At 47.4% G+C, this 12,224-nt stretch overlaps 1 protein-coding gene across 4 annotated transcripts in view; it reads left to right on the top strand.

The window, feature by feature from the left end:
- Positions 1-12,224, top strand: part of DCLK2 (doublecortin like kinase 2) — a 142,077-nt gene that overhangs the window by 112,746 nt on the left and 17,107 nt on the right. For all 4 annotated transcript variants that reach the window (XM_056119145.1, XM_056119144.1, XM_056119143.1 and 1 more), the window contains 4 exons: positions 712-820; positions 3,510-3,567; positions 10,475-10,594; positions 10,784-10,930. In XM_056119145.1, the coding sequence (XP_055975120.1) occupies positions 712-820; positions 3,510-3,567; positions 10,475-10,594; positions 10,784-10,930 (434 nt within the window). The remainder of the gene's footprint in view (positions 1-711; positions 821-3,509; positions 3,568-10,474; positions 10,595-10,783; positions 10,931-12,224) is intronic.

Below are 12,224 nucleotides of genomic sequence, written 5' to 3'. Positions count from 1 at the left end.
ATCTGTTATCTTGTCCTCTTGAGCCTAATGAGTCTATTCGAGTTCAACATTTGCTCTAGGTGTGACATATATGACAGTGCTTGGGGGACCGTATGTGGTGGTGGGATTTGAAATGGGATTGGTGGGATGCAAAGCAAGCACCTTAACCCCTGTTCTATCTCTCTGGTCCCCAAAAATGTCTTTTCTTTTTTTCTATCAGCCATGTGCTGGGCATGAGGGTACCTGTGAAACATTGTCTGTCTTCAGCTATTTCTTCTTCCTGCCCTGTTTTTTTTTGGGGGGAGGGGGGAAGATTTTGAACCAAAATTTGTCTTCACATAGTCTCCTCTCTGTGTTGAATTTTGCTGTCTGGAAAACCTTGAGAATTTCTCTAAGATTAAATCCCCACAATTATTCCCTTCCCCTTTCTCAAGAGTTGACAAAATAAGTATAAAGAGATTTTGTTGGATTTTTCTTTTACCCCCAAACGTGTCATTTATTTCAATCAATAGATCAGGAATTGTTTAGGTTTCTGGATTATACTGGTTTCTGACTCCAGCTAATAAGGTCAGAAGGAAATTGGTGAGTCAGGTGTTCTGCTCAGAAGACAAATTCAGATATGCTTTAGTTTCACCACAGTTTGAAATAATTCATTGCAATTTATTTCACAGACATGGGGGTCAGGGTGAGATGCTGATGCATTTATTAGACTGCCTTTGTCCACATTTGCAGGCGTGAATGGAAACAGGTGCTCTGACTCATCAACTCTCCTTGAGAAATACAAGATTGGGAAGGTTATCGGCGATGGCAATTTTGCCGTGGTCAAGGAGTGCATGGACCGGTGAGTGGTTTGGTACGACACCATGTGTTACCTCCTCAGACTCTTCTCCCTTGCAGTTTATTCTCACCGTAACGAACCGAATTCACTAGTCTCTCCCTCTTCCCAAAGAGTCTCTGTCCTTGGTATCAGCTGTTTTTCATTTCCACCAGCAATTTGAAAAGGGAAAATACAGTATGCTCCAAGGTGGAGCCCCACTTTGCATGGAGCTCGAGGGGAAAGAGTAAACTTCATCCAGAAGAAGGAGAAAGACTTAACCATGACACTGGTACCAGGTCTTGTTTCAGGTCATTCAGTCCCCACGGTATCGACCAACTTTCTATGTATACTGAGCTTCTGCATTAAAGTCACTGTGTGGCTTGGCCAACTTCAATGTATTCTTTTCAAATCCAGGCCTCTTATAAACAAGATTAAAGCTGGGAAGACTCCAGCTAGAGTTTGTGTGAGGTCACTATTGCACTTATTCTAAGTGGGGATTCGTATTATTTGTGGGGACTTTTTCAGAAATTTGTGATAACTGGTTTTCTCGTTTTGGCTTCATCGTTAGGGAGGTTATTATATTGGTGCACAAAGAAATGCCAGCGTCGTTTAAGGAGCCTCTGACTGTATATTTTTGGTTTGTAAAGTATAACAAAATTATTTATAGTTTCCTTTGGATCACTGTGCCTTACAGAATTGTGAATGTCAGACTCCAGGCCCTGCACCCACGTTCTCTCCTGGTGTCTGAGGGTTCCTCCCCAACACAGTGCTTTGGCAGGCTTGGTTCAAGGGTCCTTTTGCCTTTGACATTTGGTTATTCTGTTCTAAGAGCAGGTAAAAAAATAAAACAGTGGCATCTATGATAAAGGAATATCACTGCGCTAGAAGGAGAAAATGAAGTAATTTAATTTGCGCCTGTCTTTTAAGCAGTTCTGTCTAGGTCTGCTACACAAATTGTCACTCCAGTGACATAGTCTGATTTCTGGAAGCATCTTAGAGAGCCACGGCAGGATTTGGTTCATGTTGTGAGGAAGGAATTTAGATGAAAGTTATTCTTCAGCACCTAAAAGGAGAGAGAGAACAAAAGGGAATGCCCTGCCACAGAGGCAGGGTGAGATGGGGGAGATGGGGGGTGGGAGGGATACTGGGATCAGTGGTGGTAGAGAATGGGCACTGGTGGAGGGATGGGTATTTGATCATTGTATAATTGAAACCCAAGCACAAAAGTTTGTAAGTCTACAACTGTACCTCATGGTGTTTCACTAATAAAAATTTAAAAAATAAATAAATGAAAATTAGAAAGAAAGAAAGAAAGAAAGAAAGTTATTCTTCCTGGACTGGAGCAATAGCACAGCGGGCTGGGTGCTGGCCTTGTACACAGTAATCCCCGGCACCTCACATGATCTCCTGAGCCCCACCAGGAGTGATTCCTGATCACAATCTAGGAATAAGCCCTAAGCATCACTGGGTATGACCCAAAATCAAACAGAGAAAAAAACATAAGATTCTTCTTCTAGGAAGGCTCATCTGTGTGTCTTGTGTCCCCATGGCAGAGCAGGCTCAATCCAGAGAACTCACTTGCCCCAGCCAGGCTGCAGTGTTCGCTGTCAAACATTTTTTCCCTCACCAAGAGACTTTACGGATATGTCCAGATTAAATTATGTAGAAGGTGATAATGGGCTGGCGTGATAGCACAATGGGTAGGGCGTTTGCCTTGTACGGGGCCAGCATGGCCAACCCAAGTTCGATTCCTCCGCCCCTCTTAGAGAGCTCAGAGAGCAAGCTACCAAGAATATCTCGCCCGCACGGCAAAGCCTGGCAAGCTACCCGTGTCGTATTTGATATGCCAAACACAGTAACAACAAAGTCTCACACTGGAGACATTACTGGGCCCACTCGAGAAAATTGATGAACAACGGAAGGACAGTGACAGTGACAGTGACAGAAGATGATAATAAAATACCAAATAATATCATCTAGATTCTTGCATGCAAGTAAATTATTTTTTTAGCACCAGAGACGGTCTCTTAAAGGTGTGGCTCATAAGATAGCACCAATCCTAACTGGGATTTTGATTGAGGAATGGATATTCAAAATTTGGGGTCGTTTTAGTTTTCAATTGTAGGTTAATTAAGTGACTAAGAAATTAATGTAAAGGTATTACCAAATATGAACAATTTATAGTTTTAGTTTGATTCATTTTTCTTCATTCTATTCTGATCCTTAAGGAGAAACATGCTGAAACATGGAAAAATTATTTATTTATGGGGGGGGGGAGAAGTTGGATTTGAGCCATATCTGGTGGTTCTCTGAGCTTACTCCTGACTCTGTGCTCAGGAATCAATACTGGTTGATTTGATTCAATTCGGAGGACCATATGCGGTGCCAGGGATAAAACTAGGGTGTAAATGTCTCCGTACTGTTTCTCCAGCTCAGAAATAAATAAATAAATAAATAAAATTTATAGTTCAACTCTGGTACAACAGAGTTAAGTAATTTAGAGGTATGTTAGTGAGTGATGATGGGGCTATAGTCATTGGTTTGTCTGAGAGGAGGCTGTATGGCTCTGGGGTCCTCTGGGGCCCTTTTTCCCTGATACCCCTCAGCATCGCCTCTGACAGCAGCGCAGTCGGGCCCCCAGGGTGGGCCATCAGGACTCAGGGCAGCCTCTTTCTCCCCTGCCTCTCACTGCCTTCCTCTGATTGTTTCCTAGGTCCACTGGAAAGGAGTTTGCGCTAAAGATAATAGACAAAGCCAAATGTTGTGGCAAGGTACAGTATCTGTGAATGCTTTGTACAGATCCATGCTTACATTCTGCGCTGGGCAGGGCTGCCTTGGAGCTGTCACCCAGCCCAGCTCTGTGACAAGATCATAATTAGTAGCTTTTTATTTCGAGTGAGTGGCGAGGGGGTTGGGAGAGGGGGCATGGCTGGCGGTGCTCAGGACTTACTCCTGGCTTTGCACTCGGGAGCACTCTGGGCTGGCCTGGGGGATTATAAGGGGTGATGGGGATTTAACTCAAGTCAGTCGCTTGCAAGGCAAGTGCCCTTACTCTCTGTCTGTATTCCCCTTACTCTCTTTCACTCTGGCTCACACACTGTTGCTCTTTTCATCAGGCTTGATGCAATTCGAGTAGACCATATCATCATTTTGAGAGCCAAGTTCTAAACAACTGGTATGAAAGAACTTTTTCAAAAGCAGTGGACGAAAATTGCTATGGGAAGGAGTCTGTGTATCTGATTGAAGTGTAAACAGATTTGTCAGTAATTGACCAAAAAAAAAAATCTTGCTATGTAAGAGAACTTATTTTTAGGGTCTTATTGTTTACTTCTGCTCTCTGGGTTGTACACAGAAGATCAATCCTGAAAATGACATCAGCCTTTTATTAAACTGTAGTATCCATTCAGGCTGGGATGTATTGGAGTTTTGTGCATAACGTCTAAAGACTTAAAAAACACACAGTTTCACAGGGAAGGAACTGGCATTGGGGCCAGGAGTTTCGTCACTCCGGGAACAGCAGCGATGGGAATTTGGGGTCCTGCTTGCACCACCCCACTGGACCCAGTCCTGTCTGGTTGATGTCGGTGGGCCCTCACGGGTGACTTATGTGAAGTAGGGAGGAGATAGACGGTCACTTTCTCCCAATCCACCTTTGCCACCTGGCACCCAGGGTTACTGGGTTCTTGTCTTGCTTCGCAGAAAAGAATTCCTGGAGTAGACAAGTGGTGAGATGAAACATTTTATTTGGAGGTTTTGAAAGGAAGGAGGAAGAGAAAGTGGGAGAGAGTGAAGAGTAACGCGCTCAAGAGAGAACCCGGGCTTCTCCAAGGGCGGAGAGAGCCCCTGCATACACCCCAAAATTAGACATGAAAGCATGAAAGTACACATCTCAAGAGGGGAGATTCGGGTGACACATGTGTTCAGGCACCACATGTGCTTGGCCATGTGGGCACAAGCAGCGTATGCACACACTTTCTTTGCTCATGATGGCCTTTATAGGGTTTCTCCAACCTGCCCCCATTTGGGACTTCTTCCTAGTTAAAAGTCCATTGCTAGAGGTTACCAGGGGGTTGGCAGTGCTGATGGTCTTTGAAATTCCTTTCCTGGTCTTTTGTTTCTGCAGGAGCTCTCTGGGTCTGTTGCTGTAGATAGGTGAGAGTCTTTTCAGGCCTTACTTCCTGTTTTTCCTATTTTCTGCAAGGTCAGCTTTTGCCATTGCCTTGGGAGGGGGCTTCCCTATCCTGCCTACATCATGGTGACATGCCTGGCCTCTGCAGGGGCTCAAGGACAAACATCACACCCGGTTCTTCTGAGCAGACTATTGCAAGAGGTGCTCTGGTCCCAGATTGATGGAGGCTGTTGAAAAGGCTACGGTTCTTGTGCATTTAGTGATTCTTCTATGTCTGATATTTCCTTCCATTCCAAGTATGTATTTATTGCCTTTCCCTCAGGTCAGGAGCCTGGAATATTCTCTTTGGTGCTTAAAAATGGCCCTGCCTTGGGGCTGGAGCGATAGCACAGCGGGTAGGGCGTTTGTCTTGCACGCGGGGCGATCCAGGTTCGATTCCCAGCATCCCATATGGTCCCCTGAGCACCTCCAGGGGTAATTCCTGAGTGCAGATCCAGGAGTAACCCCTGAGCATCACCAGGTGTGACCCAAAATGGCCTTGCTTCTTTGCTGATTTGCATTCACTGCCCACTACCTACATGTTAGGGGCCCACACAGGACATAAACCCCAAAATATATTGTGTTGTTTCCTGAAGCTGCTTTTTTTCATTATCCCAATACTTACAATAATTTACAATAACAGGAATTTATTTTCTAACTTCTTAGGGGTTTTGAGTCACACCCAGCTGTGTTCACTTCTGATTCCTACCTTCTGTGCTCAGGGATAACTCCTGAGTGCTTGGAGGTGCTTGGAGGACCAGACGGGGTGGGAATAGAACCCAGGTCAGCTTTGTGCAAGGCAGGGCCCCGACTCCCTCTCTGTGTCCCTAGCCCTGCTTTCCCAGTTCTCAGGCTACAAGTTCCAACTCTGTGCTCCCATCCAAGTACTGAGGGATATTGGGATCATTGGTGGTGGAGAATGGGCACTGGTGGAGGGCTGGGTACTCCATCATTGTATGACTGAACCGCAAGCATGAAAATTTGTAAGTTTGTAACTGCACCCCATGATGATTCACTAAAGGGCGTTTGTCTTGCACGCGGCCGACCCGGGTTTGATTCCCAGAATACCATATGGTTCCTCAGGTACCGCCAGTAGTAATTCCTGAGTGCATGAGCCAGGAGTAACCCCTGTGCAAAGCCGGGTGTGACCCAAAAAGCAAAAAAAAAAAAAAAAAAAAAAACAAACAAAACTCTGTGCTCCCTCTGGAGGCTCCAGGGGGAAATCTGCTCTTTGACTCTGAGAAGATTTGGTTTTGCTGTTTTGGGTCACACCAGCGATGCTCAGGGGCTACTTCTGGCCCTGCACTCAGGAATTACTCCTGGCGGTGCTTGGGGGACCATATGGGATGCTGGGAACTGAACCTGGGTCCGCTGCGTGCAAGGCAAATGCCCTACATGCTATGCTATCGGTCTAGTCCGATAAGTAGATTTGGGACCTTGGTGGTATTCCTGGGTGCCTTGCTCTGTGGTTACATCGTCTCTGTGCCCATCTTCACGTCTTCCTGTGCCCAGCACCCTCTACAGAAACCCTCACCTGCCTTCAGGGCCTGTGATGTCATAGTGTCAGATAACCCAGAGAAAATATTTTTATTTCAGTTTTTTTTTTTCTCTTGGTGGTGGCTATGCTCAATGCTTACTCCTGGCTCAGCTCTCAGAAATTATTCCTGACAGTGCTCAGGGAATCGCATAGGGTACCAAGAATTGAACCCTGGGTCAGCTGAATTCAAACAAATGCCCTACTCTCTCCGGCTGGAGCCATAGCATAGCGGTAGGGCGTTTGCCTTGCACATGGCCAACATGGCCGACCCGAGTTCGATTCCTCCACCCCTCTCGGAGAGCCCGGCAAGCTACCGAGAGTATCTTGCCTGCGCGGCAGAGCCTGGTAAGCTCCCTGTGACGTATTCGATATGCCAGACACAGTAACAACAAAGTCTCCAATGGAGACGTTACTGGGCCCGCTTGAGCAAATCGATGATCAACGGGAGGGGGGGGCCTACTCTCTGTACTCTCACTCTGGCCTCTCAGAATTTTTTTTGGTTCTTAGGCCACACCCAGTGGTGCTTGGGGTCTATTCCAGGCTCTGTGCTCAGGGAGTTGCTCCCAGCAGTACTTGGGGAACTCTGTTCCCGGGAATCGTAACTGGGGTTGCTGGCACGCACCGCGCCTGCTTCCTCAACTGCCGCACTAGTCCTCATCTCCTGTTGCATTTGCAGACACCCTCTTTCCGACGTGGGACTGTTTCCAAGTTCCATGGTGTCTTCCGGCAGTCCTTAGTCATTGTATGACTGAACCGCAAGCAGAAATCACAGCATTGGACATTTTATCACTCTTCCTGTTTCATCCTCAGCAGCACCAAGGTTGCATCCCAGAGGGTAGCTGAGAGTCGCTGCTGACCATTCATTCATTCAGGCGCTTTTGAACAGCGGGACTTGCTAGAAAGCAGGATCAGCAGGCGGCGAGTGGGGGGGGGCGGTTGAGATAGGCACAAAGCAATGAGAACTAGGGGAGGGCCCCACCCTCTGCGCTTAGTGAGGACAGAGGTGTGGGGAAGCTGCCATCCAACCTGGTCCCAAGGATACAAAGGAACTATCAGTAATGCAGAAATTGGGGCCCGAGCGTGGGGCTTAAGGCCCTTGCCTTGCACATGGCCAATCCCAGTTTGATCCCTGGCATCACATCTCGTTCCTTGAGCACTGCCAGGAGGGACCTCAGAGCACAGAGCCAGGAGTCAGCACTGTGCACCTCTCCCCGCTTCCCCCCAACGAACAAAAATAAAATGTCTAGGGTAAACTCTCAGTGCAAATGTGAGGTCCAGGAGATCGGCAGCGGGGCCAGAGTGAAGCGGACGGGTGGGTTCTATGGCCATTACCCAAAGGTTGGCCTGGCCGGGATTGGTGATCGCAGGGACTGGAGGGTGAGGGAAAGAAGCTCCGGGAGGAATTCTCCTTTGCTTGGGACAAAGGGAGTTGGAGGGGACTCAGAGAAGACTGGCCCTGAGCACAGAGCCTGGAGTAGCCCCGAAGCACCACTGGGTGTGACCTAAAAACCAAACAAGATTCTCAGAGGCCAGACCAGTGAAGGGAGATTACTAGTTTGTTTTCCAGAGAGTTGTCTATTCCCTTAATTCATTTGTCTTTATTTTATGTTAAAAACCCACCTGGCCAAAGATAAGGCTGTGTCCTTTGCCAAGTTTGCAATTTTCTTTGTCATTAACTTTCACCCAGAACCCGGGAAGGCCTCAGGGAAATGATTCATATGTAAATTATTTGGAGATAGGACCTTGAATCACTTAACATAAATAATGAAAGACGTTTGAATAATGTAAGTTCAGTGCAGTTCAAGGCACAAAATGATGATCAGATTATATTTAGAAATATTTCCCTGGAAAATGTGTTCCAGAGAGTCCTTTTACATACTAGGAACAGATTCCATATGGTTTGCGTACGAAGTCGGAAGATTCTGTCGGTAAACATGTTTATGCACTACTTGTGTTTGGCCTAGGATGATGATTAATTTCAAAAGTAGGTCGTTCCTTCAAGGACAGTTTGATAGGCCCAATCAGAGAGACTCACAGCTTCCGGGATTCAGTTCCCCACTGCCTGGAGCATTTGCCATTGTTCTGGCCCTGCCAAGCTCAGTGCTGGCCATGCAAAGCCCACTCCAAGGGTGATGGTCCAGCCCATTTGTGAGGACACTGCTCTGCCTTTCATTGATAATATCACTTACTCTGGGCTTGTGTAGTCTCCTTGGGTGATAGACAACTCTATCTGTCACTTGGGGGTTATTTTACATGAATAATTAGCACTATTTAAATTAGCATCAAAGACAAGTGTTCTCCCCCATAAAGGTAAATATTGAGACTCAAGAAGAACTGAACTGAAAGACACACTGAACTTAAAGTGTTTTTTTTTTTTTTTGCTTTTTTGGGTCACACCTGGTGATGCTCAGGGGTTACTCCTGGCTCATGCACTCAGGAATTATTCCTGGCAGTGCTTGGGGGACCGTATGGGAAGCTGGGAATCGAACCCGTGTTGGCCGCATACAAGGCAAACACCCTACCTGCTGTGCTATCATTGCAGCCCCTGAACTTAAGTTTTTGGTGTTTCATTTTGCTTTTTATTGCAGGGGTCGTGCACACCTGGTGGGCACAGGGCTTCCTGCAGTGTAGTGCACAGAGATGTCTCTTGGCAGCCTCAGGGGACCATATGGCAAACTGGGGATTTAACTTAGGTTGGGTGGTTGCAAGACAGGCACCTTCCCTGCTGTGTTGTTGTTCTAGCCCTGAACTTAAACTTTTTTATATTTATTTGAGAGCCAAACCTGGCAGTGCTTGGGGGCTAGTCCCAGTTCTGTGCCTGGGGGTTGCTCCCAACAGTTCCTAGGGCACTCCTGGGCTAGGGATTGATGCAGCCTTCGGTAGACACAGCAGGGTCCAGGATCCTTGCAGCCCCTCAGTGCCCAGTGTTGGCTCAGTATCCCTAAGGGTGTTCATTAGTGCACTGGAGGACACAGGGGACAGGGCTGGCCCTGAGACTGTGCTGAGTAGTCCTTTGTGACCAGGGGCAGTGTGTGCTGCTTCTTGCTCTGGACACATGGGCCTGGGCAGGGCGGAAGCTTAGCCTCCCACTGGGGCTTGTCAGGCTCGAGGCATCTCTGCTCCCCCAGAGGAGGCCACCTCTCAGGAAGAAGGAGGTGGCTGTGTCCTCTGACCCCCACACTCCAGGCTTTCAACTACAGCACTGCATAAACTGAGCTTGTAGGCCATACTTCCTTCCCCAAACACCCTCAGAAGCATCTCATGATGTGTGTGTGTGTGTGTATGTGTGTGTGTGTGTGTGTGTCTGTCTGTCTATCTGTCTGATATTGCCACATTAAACCTTTGCAATCATGACTTTCCAAACTAAAATCAGCATCCACCGCAGTAGAAAGGTAGTCTCTAGTTGAGGATACCCTTCGTGGCTATTATCTTTAAGACAAGGTATTTTTAAAAATCTAAACCATCTCAAAGTCATTCTGACAGTAGAGGGAAACATATATCATAGCAAATCATGAATAAGTCACAGCCAAGGAAAACCTGCCACAAATGTGTGCGCTGGGGTGGGGAGCAGGAATGGTTTCTTGGGTGCTGATGACACCATGTTGTCCCAGTTATCCCTCAGGAGCCGGGAAATGACCAGGTACAGCTTGGCTACGCGGAGCTCGCTGCTGTGTGCTCGAGGTCTCAGAGTCGAGGGGTGGAAGGCAGCGTGCTTTATGCACCGGGGCTGCCCTGGAGCCCTTCTCGGGGTCCTTGTTGTCTCTATCTTCTTGGTTTGTGACCAGGGTATATCACCTAGCTGACCCCACCCCCATTGGAAAGTGGCTCATCCAGGCTGGGGTTATCTTGGTACACACGAGGATGGGTCCTCTGCCACCAGCTCAGCAGACTGTGGGCATTGCCATAAGACAGGGTTCAGGGAGAACAGAGACCGGGGTTTCTCACCCCCTCTCTCCATGCTCTCCTCTGGCAGGAGCATCTGATCGAGAACGAAGTGTCCATCCTGCGCCGAGTGAAGCACCCCAACATCATCATGCTGGTCGAGGAGATGGAGACGGCCACAGAGCTCTTCCTGGTGATGGAGTTGGTCAAAGTAAGAAGTGAGAGTTTGAGGGGGGCCCAACCCTGAGACTTGTGCTGAAAGGGTCTAGCCTGAGAAGCGCTTGGCTCTTTGGGAACTTGCTTCCGTTTTAGGGTCACTTGTGTCATTTTGTGGTTCTGCTGCAGCCGTCTGTGTTACCTTCACCTGGGTGCTATGACCTCTTCCATCCTGTTCCCGCAGGGAGGTGACCTCTTTGATGCCATTACCTCCTCCACCAAGTACACCGAGAGAGACGGCAGTGCCATGGTGTACAACCTGGCCAGCGCCCTCAGGTACCTGCACGGCCTCAGCATCGTGCACCGGGACATCAAGCCGGAGAACCTCTTGGTACGTGCCTCGCCTCTGCTCGGCCCTGGCCAGCGCCCTTCTTCCCGAGACACAGCTGGATCCTGCCAGCAGTCCCGGGTAGAACCCCACATGATGTGGGGTCCATTAGTACTTAGCCTCAGGTGCAACTGAGAGTGCTTTCTCTCTGCTTAAAGCCATATATTTCCAGTGAGGCGCTGAGTGGATAAATAAGTTTAGAAACTTCTAGTCCACACCAGCTTTCCCTCCACCGGGAGCCATCTGATCTCCCCGTGGAGCCCCAGAATATTCCAGGGGACCGGAGATGAACATCACGTGTATGGGGGGCTGCAGAGGGAAGTGAGAAATGAAGAAAACAGAAGTGACTGAGACGAGAAAGCAGTCGGGAAAAAGTTGAGCAACTCTGGTCTGTGCTGGTCCTATATAAAAGCGTGGAGAAAATTAAAATTTAGAAAATCAGCCAAGTGCAACTCAATAACCATAAACACCTTAATGGATTTTTTTCTCACTGATCTATATCTTTGCATTTATTTTTTTACCATTCAGAAGACATTTGCATTTGCTTAGTATCTGGGGTTTTGGCCATATACCCAATACACTCAGATGCTGACACGGTGACATTAGGGCTGACCCTGGGCTTCCTGCATCAAAGCAAGTGTTTGTGCCCGTGGGGCTGTCTCCCCCGCTCCCTTCCTTCACATTTTGGCTAATGGTACAGACTGATGGAAGAAGAAAGGGGGAAAAAATGTTTTAAATGGTGTCAAGGATTAAACCCAGGGCCTCAAAACACACAAGGCTTACCACTGCGCTCTATCCCCAGCCTGAAAACTATTATCAATTAAATTTCATTTATTTACTCACTGGGATTGATGATGCTGTTCACAATAAGGTTATATGCATAGAGTGTCCCAATGCTACACACTCCAGCAGAATGGACGCCTCCTTAGAGCTGGCCTTGCCTTGGTTAGCTGCGTTCTCGAGACCAGTTCTCAGGTTCTGTTGTCTTTGTCATTTATTACTCCTGTAATGTGTTTCTTTGTATCCCACATAGATCATTCTCACCCGACACTTTCCTTCTAACTGACTTTGCTCTGAATGAGCCTCTCCATGAAGCTGCAGATTGCATGGTTTTGTCTTTTCTTACAGCTGACCGATATTCCATTGTGGATTGATATACCAGTTTTTTTACTCAAATATCTGGGCTTAGATGCTGGAGTAGTTTTCAGATTTGGGTTGTACAGAAGCTCAATTCATAGTTTTTTTGAGAAGTGAAAACCATGAGGTAATTTCTCAAGAGTTTTTTTTTAATTATTAT

The sequence above is a fragment of the Sorex fumeus genome, unplaced genomic scaffold, assembly GCF_029834395.1.
Source record: "Sorex fumeus unplaced genomic scaffold, SorFum_2.1 ptg000039l, whole genome shotgun sequence".
Taxonomy (NCBI): domain Eukaryota; kingdom Metazoa; phylum Chordata; class Mammalia; order Eulipotyphla; family Soricidae; genus Sorex; species Sorex fumeus.
The sequence above is the reverse complement of the archived record's forward strand: the minus strand, read 5'-3'. Positions and strand labels throughout refer to the sequence as shown.